Raw genomic sequence first — 19978 nt, forward strand, 5'->3', positions numbered from 1 at the left:
ACCCAGACAGCAGTACCCAACCACTGCAGAAGCCACCAAATAGCTGGCAGAAGAGTCCTTCTAAAACACATGCTCTTACTTGTTTTTAAGTTTTTCTTAGTGTTTATTTTTTTGAGAGAGAGACAGAGACAGAGGATAAGCGTGGGAGGGGCAGAGAGAGAGGGAGACACAGAATCTGAAGCAGGCTCCAGGCTCCGAGCTGTCAGCACAGAGCCCGACGTGGGGCTTGAACCCACAAACCTCGAGATCGTGGCCTGAGCCAAAGTCGGACGCTTAACTGACTGAGCCACCTGGGTGCCCCAAACACACACCCTTATTTCAAGTTCTTTAGTAGTTTCCCGCAGCTCTAAGGGTAAGGTTAGACCCTCAGCTTCTGGCTCGGGACTCATCTGCTCTGGCTGGCCCTGAGCATGCCCTTCTATCTGATGCTCTCCACTCCCTAATCCACCCTTAGCTCCGGGCCCTCTACACCCTTCCCACATTTGTCATGTGGACTCACTTCTCTGTGTCTTTGCCTGTGATTATTTCTCTGCTCAAAACATCTCTTCCCACCTACTTCATGCAGCCAAAGTTTCACAGTCTCAGCCCTACTGAATTTGGGCACTGGGTAACTCTTTGTCTGGAGGGCTGTCCTGTGCATTGTGGGATGTTTAACAGCATCGCTGGTCTTTACCCACTAGTTACCATAGCACCTCCCAGTTGTGACAACCAAAAATGTTTCCAAAAAATTTTACCCTCGGGGCAGACCCACTAAGGATTGAGAACCAGTGATTCGGGCAATGCTTGCAGAACTTAGAACATTTTCTCCCCCAAAATCTTTTCCTTGACCCCATACCTATGGGTCTGACTTAGGTTTCTGTCCTCTGTGTTCCAGAAGCACCTGGGACTCACCTTCATCAAAGCCCTTATTCCTTGTCTTCCGTCTGTCGATTTACTTGTGTTGTTTCCCCCATTTGACTCCTCAAGGACAGGAATCATGTTTTATTCATCCTGGAAACCTCAGCACTCAGAAAAGGAACAAGCACATAGTAAATGCAGTGCCTCTATTTGTTGAGCAAATGAACAAACAATTGTGTCAACCCCAAGTGGTGACTCCCGAGCTGAGACTTGAAAATATGGGGCAGATTTATAACTCTGAGTCATATAAACATTTGATTCAACTGGCTTATCAAAAGTGGAGATGAATGTATGTTACTGTTTGAAGTTCAGTGTCAATAGTGGTTATCAGTTAGGATGCTTTGGCTAAAATGACAGAAAACCCGACTTGAATCAAATGGTCTTAAATCATGAAAGGAATGTACTGAGTACAATAAATCCAGGCTTGGTCTGACTGGGGCTCCAGTTGTATTTCTTCACATTATGCTGCGCTGTCCTCCTTATGTGTTGGATTCATCCATAGGTTGGCTCTACTAGAAACTGGCTACAGCAGCCTTGACCCCATAGCTATATACTCTGTTGACCATTGAAAGAGAGAATTTCTTTTTTCCAGCCATGAAACAAAGTGGGTTTTACTATAACTGAGCCTCTGAAGGTCAAGTGCCCACCCCCGTATCGATGGGAGACTTAACGCTGATTGATTTAACTCAGTCAGACCTTACCATAAGACCTGGGGTAGGCTAGTCCTCCCCTCCCCCAGACCACTTGGCTGAGACATGGGGAGAGGAGTGGATGGGTGCTGAGGCCATTGCAGTATCTGCTACTTGAGGAACATTGGTAATTGGGCCTCTTAAGGAGCAACACCAGTGTCACCCTCCACATCACCGGTCCCTCTAGTCTCAATCTTCTCTTCTTCGGTAGGCCCTCCATAAAGAGAAAGATGAGAGCGGTGAAAAGCCAATGGCCACTGTTCCTCATGGGCTCAGGAAGTCTTAGCTATGGCAAGAAGTTGTGTTTTAGGGGCAGAGAAGGAGAAAGGGGGATTTTTTTGGATCCTGTCTGGCTTTTTCAAGACAGACCCAAAAGGAGAAAGAGCAGATCTGTGTGGGCGGTGGGAGCGCCTGTTTTGTCATGGGATGGTGTGGACTTTCAAAACTGATCTACTGTCTCCTCGCTGCCTGCAGCACCAGCTCCGCTAGGAAGATGAGGAAAAACAGGTGATGGCTCCCCTCAAAAGTGCACAGTGAAGTAGCTCCCATGAGAGAAGCCATTCTTAAGTGTTCTCATCTATAAAATGGGGATACGAATGACACCTGCCTTACAGAGCTGTTGTAAGAATTAAATGAGTTAATGCAGATAAAGCACATAGAAAACATACAGTGAACCTTGGCTGTTCTAACTATGGCTAACACATTCCAGGAGGGAGAGACGGAGACTATGTTTTGGTTCTTTTCCATTCTAGCACTTTGGACATCTCAGAACTGCTATGAATTTTATCACACATTGTGATATTGTGATTTATGATAAGAAATATATGTTTGGTTTTCGTCCACTATTCCTGGCACAGAGCTCCAAAAACCCTTGGGATTTCCCAAGTGATGAGAAGATTAAGGTGTCTTTTCTTATGTTAATGAGGCGACTTGGAAAGCACCTAAGGATGGGGGCTGGTTGTCTGTAGAGCCAACCTTGTGATTAAGGGGGTTGGAACTTTCAGTGAAATTTGCAGTTTTGCTGAGACTTTTAAAAATTCCATTTGTAGGGCACCTGGGTGGCTCAGTGGGTTGAGCATCCAACTCTTTTTTTTTTTTTTACTATTTATTTTTTTTATTATTTATTTAGAGAGAGAGTGAGAAGCAGGGGGAGGGGCAGAGAGAGAGGGACAGAGAATCTCAGGCAGGCTTCACTCTGTCAGCACAGAGCTCAGTGTGGGGCTTGATTCCGCAGACATTGAGATCATGACCTGAGCCAAAATCAAGAGTCGAACACTTAACCGACTGAGCTACCCATCTGCCTCTTGATTTCAGCTTGGGTCATGATTCCAGAGTCATGGGATCAAGCCCCACGTGAGGCTCAGCACTGAGCATGGAGCCTGCTTAAGATTCTCTCTCTCCCCCTCTACCCTTTCCCCACTCATACACGCTTGTGCACATGCGCGCTCTCTCTCTCTCTCTCTCTTTCAAAAAAAAAAATTCCATTTGCATGCCTATTGTGCAAAAGAAGTCACCAAACCCTTAATCTGAGCCCTCCTACCTGTTCTGAAAGGTACCAATGTCCCTTTATTGTCAGAGAAGTTTTTGATTTTCAGCTCAGCGCTAATCACAGCTCCACCCAGTAAGGAGAACAGACTGAACAAATTCTGCACCTTCAGCAGAAGGCAGGCTCAGGAGGCAGCTGCTGCCTCCACCTGTGCCCTGCTAGCTTTTGTCCCCACAAGGCGAAGTGAAAACCCCTGGACTCTGGTTTCTAGAAGCAATATTGTGAATATGTGTCTGCTTCCTCAGTGGCAGGCAGCACTTGCAGTGGGGCCGTTCTGGCCAGGGCAGGCAATAGATGGAGAGAAGCAGTACTATTTTGTGTTGCCCAAGGGACCCTGTTTGGTGGAGAGAAAAACAGACATGGAGCCAGATCAAGTCATCATGGCCACCTAGCCCAGAAATGGATCCTGCTGAACCCTCCACTTGGTCTCTGGGACCTTGCTGTGAAGATGCAGAATTTGTTCAGTCTGTTCTCCTTACTGGGTGGAGCTGTGATTAGCGCTGAGCTGAAAATCAGAGCCTTGGGGCAAATTCTTGCCTGGGTGAGGCAAAGCGATGTTGCACATACTTGTGTGTCCTACGAAATATGGCCTTCTAAGATGTCTATCCACTTTGGGGCTCAAAACTCAAGAAATTCTGGAATAAATGGCCTCAAGAGCCCTTCGTCCCTCCTCTTCAACTCTATTCTGGATAAGGATGTCTCATGTGGTGTCTAAATGACATGTCTCTTGATCCGATGGGGGCCCCCAAATGTGTGGGGATGGTCAATGATCCGGTAGAAGCTGATGGCGTGGGTGGTGAAAGAATCCACCTGAGGCAGAGCAAAAGAAATGGAAGTCTACTGAATACACTGCAAGGGAATGGTGGGCAGGGCAGCAAAGGAGAGCCTGTCTGCCATGAGGCAGCCCATGGGAGCTGTTTTTAAAGGGGGAAGATGAGCAAGTATGGCAACTTGTGGAGTTTTCCCTTTTTTGGTAACTGGGCCTCGTTGTAAGTAGCCCGTTGGTTAGTTAGCATCTATGGATATTTTGAGGTCACCTGATGGGCCTGTCTGTAGTCAGCCAGGTGGTCACTGTGGGCCCTTTCTACATTCCATTGCTCAAGCCCATTTGCCTAAAAGTGGCCTCTATATCTAATTCATTTTAGACACTTGGAAATGTCTTTTACTGGTAAAGGCTTTTGAGCAGAGAACCTCCAGGCTCTTTTTAAGATGAATTTCCACTTATTCATTCAACAAGTATGTATTAAAGTCCTACTATTTGCCATTCTGGGATGTAACAGGACACACCACAAAGTCCCTGCCCTCACGGAGCTTCTGTTCCAGTAGGAAGGACAGGTAATAAACATCTGATCACACAGATGTTCAGCACAACGGCAGAAATGCTGTGGAGGAACATAAAGCCGGGCAACACAGTGGAGGAAAACAGGAGGCACTCTTTATAGGTTGGCTGGGGTGAGGCTGTCTGGGGAAGTGACTTCTGAGCAGAGACCTGAAATGAGGGAGCTAGCCAGGTTGGCCCCTTGGGGAAGAGCATTTGGGCAGAAGGAATAGCAACTGGGAGGGCGCAGAGGAAGATGCATGCTTGGGGAGCTCAGACAACATCAAGGACACTCATATAACAGGGTACTCCTTCTTCAATTTCGACTCCTTCCTTCATTTCATCCTCAGATCTCATCCCCAGCAAGTCCTGTCAGCTCTCTTTCAAAACATTTCTCGAGCTCATCCACGTCTTCTTTGTACATGACCACCCTAATTCAAGCCCTTGCCATTTCTCCTTACCTGGATTCTGCAAGAGCCTTCTAACTTGCCTTCCATAAATTCCAATCACACTTCTCCCTTGCTTAAAATTCCTCAAGAGTTTCCCATTGCCCTTTGAAAACACTCCAGCCTTCTTACCACGGCCTTCAAGACTCTACGTGATCTGGCTCCTACCTGCCTTTCTAGCCCCATCTCCTCTGACGGTTGGGGCTCCAGCCACATGGTCCATGTATTGGTCAGCTCAGGCAGTCCTAAGTACCACGGACCTGGTGACTTGAAACAACTGCAATGTATTTTCTCACAGTTCTGGGGGCTAGACATCTAAGATCCAAGTGTTGGCAAGGTCGGTTCCTTCTGGGGGTTGTATGGGGAAGGATCTTCAGGCTTCTCTTCTTGGATTCTAGATGGTTTTCTTTTCCCTGTCTTCATACTGTCTTCCCTCTTTACATGCCTGCGTCTAAATGTCCTCTTTTATAAGAACACCAGGCATTTTGAACAATGGCCTCATTTTAACTTAATTACCTCTGCAAAGACCCTATCTCCAAATACAGTTTCATTCCCAGGTCCTGAGATTAGGACTTCCACATATGAATTTGGGGGGCTCACAGTTTAGCCCATAACAGTCCACCTTACTTTTTCTCAAATACTACAAGCTCTTTCCCATCTCAGGACTTTTTCATAAGCTTCCCCTATGATCGTCCCATGACTAACCCCTTCTTCAGGTCTTCAAAAATGTCACCTCTTCAGAGAGGCCTTCCCTGACCATCCCCATAGAATTAGCGATGTTGGCCAAGCCTTTTTGTTTTGTTGTAACTAAGGCAAATTTTATGATAAAATGTATAGGTCTTTAGTACAAGTGGATGAGCATTGACACATGTGTGTACCCTTATAACCACCAGTCCACTCAAAATATAGGACATTTTTATCACCTCCTGAAAGTTACCCCATTCCTCATGGCACTCAGTCTGCACCATACCCCCCTCTGGCAACCACATTCCTGATATCTACCTTCATTGTTTTACCTGTTCTTGGACTTCATATAAATGACATCCATCATTCAGCATGTACTTGTTTGTGTCTGACTTCTTTTGCTTAGAATTCACCTATGTTGTGGTATGCATCTGTCATTTATTTACTTTTTTTATTACTGAGTACTATTGTGTCGTATAAATAGACCACTAATTGTTTGTCTGTCATTCTGTTGTTGGACATTTGGGTCGTTTCCAGTTTGGAGCTACCAGAAAGCACTGCCATAAATATTTTCACGTACGTATTTTGCAAACATATGTGCTATGGTCTGAATGTTTGCATCCCCCCAAAATTTGTATGTTCCAATCCTAATCTCCAATGTGTTGGTATTAGGAGGCAGGGTCTTTGGGAAGTGACGAGGTCATGAGTGTGGAGTCCTCATGAATGGGATTCGTGCCCTTGTAAAAGAGACCCCAGACAGCTCCCTCATCCCTTGCTCCATGTGAGGAGTGAGTCCTTGTGAGGGGGAGTCTTCCATGTAAGGATATAGTGAGTCCTTCTGGGTCACAGACCCGGAAGAGGACCTTCACCCAGCCAAGCTAGCATCCTCCGACTTCCAGCCTCCAGAACGGTGAGAAATACATTTCTATTGTTTATAAGCTACCTGGGCTGTGGTATTTTGTTCTGGGAACCTGAATGGACCAAGACAACCTTTTCCTTTATCTTGGATAAATACATGTAGGAGTGGAATTTCTGAGTCATAAGGTATATGTCCAACTTTTAAGAAACTACAAACATGTTTACAAAGCACGTGTACTATTTTATCTGCCAGCAATGTGACAGTTCTAATTTTACTCCTCAACCTCACCAACATTTGTCATTATTAATCTCCTTCATTTTAGCCATTCCAGTGAAAGTGAAATGATAGAATTTCCCTAATTGCTAATGATGTCAAGCATGTCCTCATGTGTTTATTGGACATGTTATGTATCTTCTTTAACTGACATGTCTATTCCAGCCTTTTGCCAAATCTCTGAATTGAGTTGTCCTTTTGTTCTTCATTTGTAGGAATTCCATGTATATTCTGGATACAAATCCTAATATTTTCTCCTGGTCCATGGCTAGTCCTTTAATTAGGTGTCTGATAGAAAACCAGTTTTTAATTTTGATGAAGTCTTCGAGCTATAGAATATGCTCTGGGACCAGGCAGTAGGACTGAGCTGTGTCCTAAGCTGTGTCCCATGTTGAAATACTTTCTAGAAAGAAGGTACTCGGGGGTCCCAGCAGGGCTGCCATTTCCTTCAAGTTTGTTCTATGGTATTTCAAAGAGAAGCTGAAGTAACATGGATACTTAGCCCCTGTGTGGGCTGTCCTAGGAGAACACTGAAAGGATCACAGATTCTCACTCTCTCCAGTAGGCACCAGGATTCAAGCCTAGGGGGGGTTCATGTATTCAGATGTAGAGAAGAAATGGCCTTAATTTCTTCTAAATACCTATGGCCTTTGCTGCCGAGTGATGATATGCCATAAGAATCCAAGATCTTCAATATGTATATATGCTCTGACCCCATAATTCTACTTCTAGGAGTTTAACCCAGGGCTGAATCCATGGTTTATGCACAGTGTTAATCACAAGTATACGTATTTCAGCTTTGTTTCTATAGTAAGGTGTTAGGACACCATCTAAAATAGTGGACGATTGCATATAGCCTGAAAACTCCATATAGCAGAATGCTATGACATCATTTAAAGATATTCCCTATAATACATATATTTACTGTCAGAGACATTTCACAATATTGTTGTATAAAAAAGGTTTTAAAATATTATATGTAATCCCATTTTATAAAAAGCCTTATATATATGTATATATACGTGTGTGTGTGTGTTCTGTTTATAAAACCATGACCCAGATGGCTCAGTCTGAGAGAGTGTCTGTGTTAACAAAAGTAACTTTTAAATACTTCTACTCCTTCACTCATATTTTTCATATACATGAAGGCTATTATATCATGGCCAGCAATACTTTTTAAATTTCCTCAGTTCCTCTCCCAGTCACATGTCATAGCTGCTTCTGCACCTCTCTCCAAAATCCCACTTAAAAATCCTACAGCCCACATCCCTTCTGCCTGTTCTTTCTTTTCCACCTCATATTTTCCATCATGAAAGCTGGAGAATATGTGTGTCCAATGCTGCGCCCTCCTTGGAAGGGGGGAGGGGAGAAACTGAGCATTCTTCCTACTTGCCCAGGATGGGGTAGTGAGAATTGGGGAGAGAGGGTTGTTGGCAATGCTCCTGCATGGGTAATCTTTCTCCCATTTCATATGCATAGGAAGCATCTAGAAGGACATGCACAAAGGCCAAAATGTTAACAGTACTTATTTCTGGTGGTAGGATTAGAGTGGATTTTAATTTTCTTCTTCTTGCTTATCTGTGTTTTCTAATTTCCTGTCATGAACAGACATTCCCTGATTAATTTCTTAGAATTTTTATTGAAGTACATCTTGATTCATTTATAAAAATAGTTTTTTTTTAAGAAAAATCATTCCCCAGTGCTTCACAAGAGTATGAGGTTGGAGAAGCAAGTACGGTGAACTTCAAGTTAAAGAGGTTTAAAAATATATTATCTGTCCCAGATGCAGCTCCCAACATTGTACCCAAGCCAAGCATCTGTCAACACTGGGAGGCTTGTCTTTGCTCCTGTCTCCCCCTTTTTGTCAAATAAAAGCAAAAGATATTTTCAGAAATGTGCAAGTCAGGGAGAATGGCTTAGGACAAGTTAAGCCAGTAGACATGATTATGCCTTATCTGGAAAATAGGTACGACCATATGGTCCTCAGGAATGGGTGAGATAACATGCTTGGAAAACCCAGTACAAGACTGGCCCATTACTGGTCCTCAAGTACATTTGAGCACGTGCTATGTTAAGTTCTTTCACTCAGAAGGCAATTCCTGGTTCCGGCTTTGGGGTAGGCCCTGGGATGGAGGCTGTGGACATAAGGATGAGATGTGGGCTCAACCCTGTAGGCACTCCCAATCTATGGGATGAAGAAATAACAATAATGATAGAAGCTAATAATTATCAAATGCTGATGTGCCAGACACTCTTAGAAGAGCTTTATATCTATATATTGGTGTTTTCCATCTTTCTAGTAATCTATGAGATAATTATTGTATAGTCTCGGTAATTATTGTATAGTCTGTCTTCCTGGTCACCGAAGTCTGTTTGTCCCTCTGTCAGAGCCCATTTCTGTGGTAAGGTAATGGATCTATTTAGATATGTACAAAGGGTAATCTGCCAGTTATAGGCACCATATTGAATGATCTATTTCTTCATCTGTAAAATAAGGAGAATCACAGTTGCTACCTCATAGATTACTAACAGAAAAAATGAAATATATATAAAGCACTTAAAACAGTGTCTGGCACATAAGCTGTGAATAACTGTTAGCTGCTATTTTTGTTGTCATTGTCCTTGTTATTTGTCTCCTCCTATATACTGGGAACTCCTTGAGGGCTAGGTCACTATCTTATTAATTGTTGTATCCACAACTCTCAACCCAGGACCTAGGTGAAATAATAATTGTCTGTTAAGTAAAAGAGCAAATTTATCACTGCTCACATATTTCAAGGTGGGGAAGGAGGTTGGCAGGGTATTCCCTTCATGAGTAGACATCGGAATCCCCCCAGAATGATGACAGTAGGAGGAACCCAGGCCCTCCACAAGGCCTGTGAGAACCACAAGGTCCTTCACAGATTAAAGATCAACTCCCCCATTTTAATTTTTTTTTTCAACGTTTTTATTTATTTTTGGGACAGAGAGAGACAGAGCATGAACGGGGGAGGGGCAGAGAGAGAGGGAGTCACAGAATCGGAAACAGGCTCCAGGCTCTGAGCCATCAGCCCAGAGCCTGACGCGGGGCTCGAACTCACAGACCGCGAGATCATGACCTGGCTGAAGTCAGACGCTTAACCGACTGCGCCACCCAGGCGCCCCTCAACTCCCCCATTTTATAGATGAGGAGACTGAGGTTTAGGGATTTCATGTGGCTTGTCTGTGGTCATACAGCTCATCAGCACTCGAATGAATGTGTTAGGAATGTGGGCTCTTTAATGTAACCTCAAGTTATACCCCATGGGCAGTTAGACAGGATTTCATATTGGTTTAATTTCACAAAGCTGTTTTGGGTATTCCAAGTATCTGATGCTAAGTTCCTAAGAGACAGAGGTGAGTGGGCTCAGGGAGTGTCCAGACTTGGACAAGACAGACATTAAATAAGCAAATACAAGTGTGATGAGGGGGCATCCCAGGGTATAAAGAGAGTTTGTCTTGTTTCCATTGGTAGATGTCAAGAGACTGAAAAACCAAGTGAGAAGAGTGGGAAAATAGGAGGCTGGAACAAATGTATCGAAGTTACTTGGGTTATAACTGTGGGCCCTCCCATTAAAGGGAAGCCCTGTCCCATATGAAATGCAAACCCTGGGGTGGGAAGCAGAGGCTGACTTCTGTTGCAGTACTGTGGGGTGGATGCAGTGGGAGCCTGGAGAAAGTGTCTCCACTTCCTCAGCCAAGGTTATCTCTCCCCAACAGTATTACTCAGAGAACCAACCCGCCAAGCCAGCACAGCCCCCCCACCCCCCAGGGCTCCTGGGAGAGCCTCAGAGTGGAGAGTTGTTGCTAAGAAGTGTATTTTTGTCCTACTTAAGGCACAACTATAAATTCACATAATAGATCTACCAATATGACTGAAAATGCATAGCACAACTCAGGGGTGGGAAAAATCATAGCTCACCCCAGTGCCCTTAATCTTCCACCTGGGAGTAGTTTAGCATTAAGCATCCATTATTTATTAGGGAGACGGGGATGTAGGGAGGAAGGGCAATGTGTGGGTAGCAACCAGTATTGACAGGGAAATGTGAGAGACAATGTGGTGCAGCAGGATGTGCAAGGGCCAGGAGCTGAGAGAACAAGGCTCTGCCATTGCCCACCTGGGTGACTTTGGATAAGTCACTTAAACACTCTGGCCTTGATTACCTCATCTGTAAAATAGGGTTTGATTTAAATGGTCTCCTCAAGTCCTTCCAGGGTCTGAAATTCTATCCAGAATGTTCTATGCATTGTGAAGAAAATTTTTGTCAGAAGTTGCATTCACTACCCTGGAAGGAATCCCCAAGCCTTCGGGGAGCACATTTCCAGGAAAGCGATCTCAAACCTCTTCCTAAAGATCCCCAATTTATAAGAGCCCCACGGGGGCATGCACCCAGGTATGAAGTGTCTAGGAGTTTGTTTATTATGGCAAAAGTAATTTTGCCTTCTACTCCAGAACCTATTTTTACCTGTGTTCATATCAAAATAGTATTCTCAATTCATACTATAGATGGTTGTTGACAAGTCTAGAATTGAAGGTTGACAGAGAACCTCATCTTTTGATCTTGAACTAGGGTTAAGCCTTAACTCTGGGTGATACAATTAGAGGAAATGTCTCCTTTTTTGTGTTTTCTGTATTTTCTATTTTTTCTCCAATGCACTTATATTAATTTAAGACTAAAGGAAAGTAAATAACATTTTTAAAATAGGAAAAATAGGGACGCCTGGGTGGCTCAGTCGGTTAAGCATCCGACTTCAGCTCAGGTCGTGATCTCATGGTTCATGGGTTCAAGCCCTGAGTTGGGCTGTGTGCTGACAGCTTGGAACCCGGAGCCTGCTTCAGATTCTGTGTCTCCCTCTCTCTCTGCCCTCCCCCATTCATGCTGTGTGTGTGTGTGTGTGTGTGTGTGTCTCTCTCTCTCTCAAAAACAAATAAACATTAAAATACATACAAACAGGGAAAATAACAAATTGCTGACCTTCCATATGTAGATTTTAAGGAGGGAAAGACTTCCCTTTATGAACAAGTTCCCTGGTGACCTTTTCTTATGCTCTATCTCATGTATCCAGTTTATGCATAGTAATTCCATGAGAAACAGGTGCAGGTGAATATATAACAGTAATAATAATGACAATTATGGTGATGACGGTGGCTACTATTCCTGTGTTTCACCATACGCTACTGTTCTAAACTTTGTGTGTATCATTGTGTTTAATCCTTGTAAGACCCCTGGAGGTAGACGCTATTATCCTCATTTTACAGATGAGGAAATTGAAGCAACAGGAAGTTAAGTAACTTTGCAGGTTGGAAAATCTTTCATGCCCTGTCTTTTATCTTCTCAGCACACCTTTTAGATCTGGCCTGGCTGCAGCCTCTACCCTACCCAGGAATAACTTGACCATGTCACCTTAGCGATCCCTTGGCTTTTGCTTCTGCCCTGGGGCTTCTCCATCTCTGTTCCGTGGGACACCCATGGGAGCCCATTGCACCGATCTGGCACCTGCACAGATCTCAGAGTACAAGGACACTTTCTAGAGGAACTCTTGACTAATGGGGGCTGAGGACTGGTAGACAAAATTTTGCTCTACAATCTTTTTTTTTTTTTAATTTTTTTTCAACGTTTATTTATTTCTGGGACAGAGAGAGACAGAGCATGAATGGGGGAGGCGCAGAGAGAGAGGGAGACACAGAATCGGAAACAGGCTCCAGGCTCTGAGCCATCAGCCCAGAGCCTGACGCGGGGCTCGAACTCACGGACCGCGAGATCGTGACCTGGCTGAAGTCGGACGCTTAACCGACTGCGCCACCCAGGGGCCCCTGCTCTACAATCTTAAAGCATATTCTGCTTGGTTCCTGGGAGCGTCCTGGTGGGATTAAGCTTCAATTGCCCACAGCAATCATGAATTTAGTGCCCACCCTTAATTGGCTTTTTTTCCTTCCCTCAATTTACTTATCCCAGGCCCCAAGTCCTATTTCCTGGAATTGTTTTCCAAAATAAATAATCTGCATATAAAATAAGTCTCAGGTCCTGCCTTTTGGAGGAACCTAAGCTAAGACATTGCCAATGGTCACACAGCTGTTAAATTGGGGCACGCCGGTAGGAGAATGTTCATTCCACGTAAAATAATAATAAATACCCAGAACTAAGATATAAATACATACATCTTTTTTTTTTTAAACGTTTATTTATTTTTGAGACAGAGAGAGACAGAGCATGAACAGGGGAGGGGCAAAGAGAGAGGGAGACACAGAATCTGAAACAGGCTCCAGGCTCTGAGCTTGTCAGCACAGAGCCCGACGCGGGGCTCGAACTCACAGACCGTGAGATCATGACCTGAGCCGAAGTCGGACGCTTAACCGACCAAGCCACCCAGGCGCCCCAATACATACATCTTTTTAAATAGGTATGTGTGTATGGAGAAGTTTACATGCACACCCGGATAGATTTAGGGGTAGAACAAGTACACCAAAGGTTAATGGATTTTTAGATTTTTTCCCCCTCTTACTTATCTGTATTGTCTAATTTTGCTAAAGTGACAATGTGTCACTTATGTCGCAGATGGACAGCAGAATGGCAAACTGATCTGTGCTGATTTATTCTCCCAGAACGCTCGAGTCTTTTAGAAGACAATAGTAGCCACGGACAGGCTTGAAGTGAACGTGGATTAACTACTCTCCTACAGCCTCACTTTCAGGGTATCACAAAAATAAGTCTCAGACCAAGAGACCAAAGACACAGGCAGATTCATTGAATAAGCATTCATCTGCAGGTGAGCATAAGACAGTCCATGCAGCCTGCTCTGGAAGCTTATGACGCCCCAGCCTCTGCCCACTTAGGTACTGCGGCTACTCCCTAAATGGAAGGTTCACAGGAAGAAGGCGGGGGAACATTCCAGATCAGTCGGTCTCAAACTTGAGCAGGCGTGAGAATCTCCTGGAGGGCTTGCTAAAGCACAGGTTGCTGGGCCCTGCCCCAGAGTGTGCACCGCACTTTGAGATCAGTGATCTAGAGGCAGAATTTTGTTGCTTTCTCTGATAATTGGTATCAGGCAACCGGCAGTCCCCTACATGGCTGGACACGTGACCATTTAGAGTTTAGTCTAGAGCACCAACACTTAGACTGCCAGACCTCTAGATTCTTTTACCTAAAATGCATGAGGGTGGAGAATCTCTCTACAAGGTTTTAGAGATTATCATTAATGTTGTCAATGAAAAGCCATTTCTCATCATCCTTATGCCAGTTAGCAAAGCCTGCTGCATCGCTTGAGCTATGGGAAAGTGAGGTATGCATGGATAGCTGGAGTGTGACCTTACTAACATAATGCTAGCTGACCCACCCTGTGCGTGAGTTCCAGATGGGCAGCTAGGAGATAACATAAATGAACACTTCACCTAATATCACATGTCCAAGCTGAACATTTTAGAGTAAGTACAGACAACATTAATGGGAAGGACAGTTCATTAACAAATCCACGGGCGTGTGTTTGATCCCACAGACTGAGCCTGAGATCATAGAGGAAACCAACATCGACAGAGTGAATGAGCCCCGGGGCTATGCCCGATCAAGGCAGATGAAAGGTCACTCGGAGACCTCCACACTGAGCTCCCAGCCCTCCATCGATGAGGTCAGGCAGCAGATGCACATGCTACTGGAGGAGGCCTTCAGCCTAGCATCTGCAGGCCACGCGGGCCAGAGCCGGCACCAGGAGGCTTACGGCTCAGCACAGCACCTGCCCTACTCGGAGGTTGTGACCAGTGCTCCAGGGACCATGACGCGGCCCAGGGCAGGGGTGCAGTGGGTACCCACCTATCGCCCGGAAATGTACCAGTACAGTCTGCCTCGACCGGTAAGTCCGACGTCCCATCCACCTGCCACCATCGGGTCAGCTCTGCCCAGGGTGTTATGACAGGGGTCTCAGAGTGGGAGCTTCTAGTGGTAAATCACCTTGGGATTTTGAGACATACTTTTCTGGACCCTCATCCCGTCCTCCACCCATGATCCAAGCCTAAGCCTGTGGGCACAAGCACACAGACAGCCCTTACATCAAACCATAGTACATTTTAGAATGAATTTCCTTTTCTACTGTCCCTCCTATAAAGGGTTGACCTCATTCTTCATGCACTGGTGGTTTCCTGCATTTCCAAGTGTGAGGAAATGTCAGAACACATTGCAAAGCTGCATGTTAGGGGCCATGTGCCTGGTGGTTCAGAGCAGAGGCTCAGGGGGCAGGTGGTTTGACTTCGAATCCCTGCCCTGCCACTCACTAGCCTTGGAGACATCATTTAAATTCTCTACCGCTGAAATGAACAAGATAACCAACTTCCTAGGGTTGTTGTAAAGATTAAGCGAGATGATATATCTGAGGCACTTATAAGAATGCCAGGCACAGATGCTGCAACGGTGTCACTCGTGATTATTTCATTTAGTGGTAACTGCACTTCCATATCTGAGAAAGCACCCAGTGACTAAAAGCTTCCATAATTTAAACAACAATTTTAATTAGGATGCGTCTCATTCATTACCATAGCATCTACAGAAATCTTTTTTAAAAGGGATAAGCCACAGACCATAATAAACAATGCAATGTGCATGTACAGATTCCATCCTTGTAATAGTTCATGACCCATCCCCAAGGGTTACTCATTAATAGAGCTTTATAAATTGTCATTGTGATATGTAATTACATAACAAAAGCCAACATTTTTTGAGTGTTTTAGTCATTAGCTATTGATCATATGTATGTTAGCTCATTTATTTAGTCCTTACTACAACAAGCCACTGAGGCGGGTACTTGTTTTGTCCCTATTTTACAGATGAGGAAACTGAGGTTACACACTTGCTCAAGTCACACAGACAGGAAGGGGCACAGCTGGGACCCAAAGCCAGCTGTGTCCGGCTCCAGAGCCCATGTGCTTAACCGGCATGCTGTTCTCCCTTGTGCTATGTTGCATTGCCTCTTTCATTTGCAGTAGACTATTTGGGAAATCTGTGGGCCTATGGAGCCTTGTGATGATTTCACACCCCTACCCTCCACGGTCCACACCACACAGGCACTTAATAAATTGCTGTTACGCTACATAACTACATAGCCTGCACACTAGTGTGAATTTCTTTATTGTTCTCCTTTGCTCCAGATTTCTCCTCTCCTCCAAGTCACTGAGATGTCTCCCCTTGACACTGCTCCTCATACCTTCTGTCCTTGAATGTCTGTGTCTAGCCTTACCTTTCCTGTTGGCTGAGTTGAACAGGACAGACTGAAGATCTGGGGTGGGGCGGCTGTGTTTGCTTGGGGCTATCATCACTGCAAGGCTTTGTCCTTAGGTTGGGAAGTGCAGAATTTCTGTTTCTATTCACTTCACAGTGACCAGCCACTGGGAATTTGACTCAAACACCGATTACACTCACAATAACTGATTTGTTATTAAGGATTCGAACTTACAAACCTGCAGTGAGAAGCTGGGTGACCACAGAGGCCAGAATACTTCCATTTGCTGGTCAGTGTGGTCTTTCGTTAGGTAAAAGTCAGTCTAAGGAAAGTAAGACGTTGTCAGGAGAGCTGGTTATTATTGGAGCCGTCTTCTCAGTCTCTGATACACAAATCTGGAGAGTACAGGCAATAAAGGACATAAGTAAACACCAGCCATCTTTTTTACATCCCATTTTCTGAGATATGGGTAGAATACGATGCAAAATTCTTCAAATAATTTTTAAGCTAAAATAGAAGACTTTGGGGCAATGCCCAGATCTTAAGAATATGACTTAGCCTCCGCCATCAGGGAGGTTTGCTGGGTATGTTTGAATAGCTCTGCCTTCCGGAAGTGTGTCAACAACTCTGGAGCCACATGCTCTCCTCAGTTGAAGTCCAAACATCCTTTTTTTCCAGAAAGAGTCAGAATAATTCTCACTGAGCCTTACAAATCCATCAACTTTAAAACACTTCCCTTTGGGGGTACCTGGGTGGCTCAGTTGGTCAAGTGTCCAACTTTGGCTCAGGTCATGATCTCGCAGTCCGTGGATACAAGCCTTGTGTTGGGCTCTGTGCTGAGAGCTTAGAGCCTGAAGCCTGCTTTGGATTCCATGTCTCCCTCTCTTTCTCTCTCTGCCTTCCCACACCCACATTCTGTCTCTCTTTCTCAAAAATAAATAAACATTAAAAATAAATAAATAAAATACTTCCCTTTGGCCATCATGTTACTGTTTGCACAATTAGAACTTTCTGATTGTCCACTAAATTGGTACCCACCCTTATGGGGGAAAGAAGAGATTTTTCTCACTGAGATTGAGAAAACACCCTGATCTCACCACATTTATAAGCAGCACTTCAGTGTCTGTCCCCTGGGAAAATCACCTGTCTCTGTTCTGTATTGATTCACACTGAGCTCAGTTTTGTTGGTTCATCCTTCTTGATCTCCATACACAGACCCCGTGCCTGGATTTTCCCCCAGTCCAGAGTAGAATGGCACACACCTGCTAAATGACCTTAGCCTGGGGCTACAGCTCTGAGCCTCAGATGCCTCAGCCATGAAATAGTGGTGATGAGAGGGCCATGGTGAGGATGAAGTGATCATTCATGTAAAATGCTTGGCACGGTCCTGCACCTGGTGAGCACCCACTGCTTGTTTGCTGATGTTTGTCAGAGGGCTTTCAGATGATGCCTAGCACCTCAAATTGCCTGAGAGATGGTAGTCATTATAATAAAAATATCCTGTCCTTTTCACAGAATTCCACTAGTTATATCCCTTTTCCTGACTGTGCTGACACTACTCCTATTCCTCCTCCTGCTCTGTTAAATTCCTTTAAAAGCATGCTCTGGATGCCCCACCCGAGGGTCCCAGAGAAGCCCCACTTCTGGTTAAAGATGATTCTCAAGAACAGCTGGAGAATCTGGCTCTGGGTTGGAGCCCAGCTTCCAGGGATCCATAAAGAGGTCTGGTTTCAGAGAGAAAAAACAACCAGGATGAGTCTTCCAACTGCTGACGGAATCCACATCCATGATGCCTCAATTTAACAAAACCATCAAAAAATTTCTTATTTTTAGCACATATGAAGACCTAGATCGTTCTGTTTGTTATAATTTGGGGTTGGCAGTTGTGCCAAGAAGGGCAAAAACATCAGCATTATACTCTTGAAAAATCAGGCCACCGAAAACTGGAAAAGAACGGAGAACACAGCAGAGAGATGGGCCATCAAACCGGAACAATATGAAAGGCAGTTCTTTTGTTATTAACGCTTCCGCCTTTTTTTTTCTTTCTTTCTTTTTTTTCTTTTTTTTGTCAACACACATGGTCCCTATTTTCATGAGAGGAGAAAATCACTAACAATACACAGTAGAAATAATGATTCTCAACCCAAGTTCTTGCCGAGCCCCCTTGTGCTATGATAATGTGGAAATCAATAGAAAAGGTGGCAATTTAGAATGATAACTATGATTACTTTTCAGCTTCCCCAAAAGGAAGCACTGGGAGCTCGGCCGGAGGATAATTGGAAGCTGGTGGTTTTCAATGTGCTGGGCCAGCCTGATGTCATTTATATCATGGAAAAGGTTACTGCTGGCAGCTTGGGACTCCTGCACCGCAGTCCTGAATATATTTCACCCCTTGAATCTGTGAAGAGATTGGACTTGACACCTAATGTCCCATCCAGTTTTGCCAGCAGCCCTAATGGGTCTGCACCAAGTGGAATGAAAACATCCTAAAGCCTTCCTGTGGGTGTCAGAGTAAGGGATCTGGAGAAAGGCAGCAGGGTTAAAACATCCTCCCCACTAGAGGCTTTCCAAAGCAATGAACGGTAATAATTATAACAACGTCAACAGCTGCCATCTGTTGAGCTCTCATTGCATATACCGGACACAAAGCTAAGTGCTGTGTAGACATCACCTCTTCTCATCTAACAAGCATCCTGTGAAGTCAATGTTATTATTATCCACGTGTACCCGGTGAGGAAACTGAGGCTCGGAGAAGTAAAGAAACATGCCCAAGGTCACACAGCTATCAAGGGCAGACACAAAGTGAGAACCTAGAGCTAACTTCAAAGACCACATGTTTTCCTCCCTTTGGCCCAGTGAGCCCAGGGATGTCCTGCAGACCCTGAGGAGACTCAAATCTCCAGAACTTCAGAGTGTGATCCTCTCATAGGGAAGCTGGCCCAGTTTGAAAGGGTTTTGTCCAACACTATCATTGCCGCTTATGAAGGAGACAACTCTATTAAAATGAAAATGAGAATCTTACAGCTTTTTTTCCTCCTCTCCCCTCAAAAACAAAACAAAAACCTTTGTTGATGAGATAGGCAGACATGTCAGGTATAAGTTTACATCCACCACGACATTTGGGTTCAAGAGAGGATTATGTTTCTTATATTTCTGTAAACCTGATTTGAATCTGTTCTGAGCTCCCATCTGGCCAGGTGGGTCAGAAATTCAATGTTTTTATTGGGCTCCCTCCACCTCTCATTGCTCAAAAGTCACTGGCGGTTTGAGGCAGTTGGACCACAGGGAGAGGGTCCATCCCGGGGCATTGTCCAACTCTTGGGAGTCCTTGAAGGCAGGTCACGCTGTTATACCTAGGCTAGCCTTGGCATTGGGGATCTTTGCCTCTGGACTACCCTGAGAAAGCCTCCTTGAAAACCGTCTGAGTACCCAACATCCAGCAAAGGCTCCAGGGGAAGGGAGAAAGGGAGGTAGGAGATGAAGTCTAGAGAATACTTAGCCCACAAAACTCAGGGGTGCAAGACATGTACTTTGATTTTTCGCTTATCTTCTCCATGTGCCAAAAGCTCAATTTCAGTTCAGGGTCTCCTTCTCTCCTCCTGGGTTAAGCTATTGAGGGGGCCTACATGATGCAAAGCATGGTGAGGGGGTGGGAAGAATCTGGTTCCAGTTTGTCCTCATCTAACTCCTCTGGCTGGCATCCCTGAGAAGTCCTTGATTCCATCTAGTCTCCAGGTGTTGGTCCAGGTAGAGCACAGCTGTATCCTGGTCCTCTTGCTTGTAAGCTCCTTCCAGACTCCCCCCACCTTCCTTCCATGCTTCAGTATACTCATTCCCCCTCTTTGTCTCTCCCCTGGTGTCTCTGTCTCTCTCCCCCTCTGACACACACACACACACACACACACACACACACACACACACACACATACATCTATCCTTTCACCCTTTCTAGCATCTTCCTCATATTATCCTTTTCCCCCCTATCTCCCCCCAGAGAGAGGCAGAACATAGAGCCCCCTGTCCAGACCCATCAGCATCTAAGCT

General features: G+C 44.8%; 1 protein-coding gene across 4 annotated transcripts in view; it reads left to right on the top strand.

Moving 5' to 3' along the window:
• KIAA1549L (KIAA1549 like) overlaps positions 1-19978 on the top strand; it is a 269578-nt gene that overhangs the window by 231381 nt on the left and 18219 nt on the right. For all 4 annotated transcript variants that reach the window (XM_043580905.1, XM_043580904.1, XM_043580901.1 and 1 more), the window contains exon 17: positions 14225-14575. In XM_043580905.1, the coding sequence (XP_043436840.1) occupies positions 14225-14575 (351 nt within the window). The remainder of the gene's footprint in view (positions 1-14224; positions 14576-19978) is intronic.

This window comes from Prionailurus bengalensis, chromosome D1 (genome assembly GCF_016509475.1).
Source record: "Prionailurus bengalensis isolate Pbe53 chromosome D1, Fcat_Pben_1.1_paternal_pri, whole genome shotgun sequence".
In the NCBI taxonomy this organism is placed as follows: domain Eukaryota; kingdom Metazoa; phylum Chordata; class Mammalia; order Carnivora; family Felidae; genus Prionailurus; species Prionailurus bengalensis.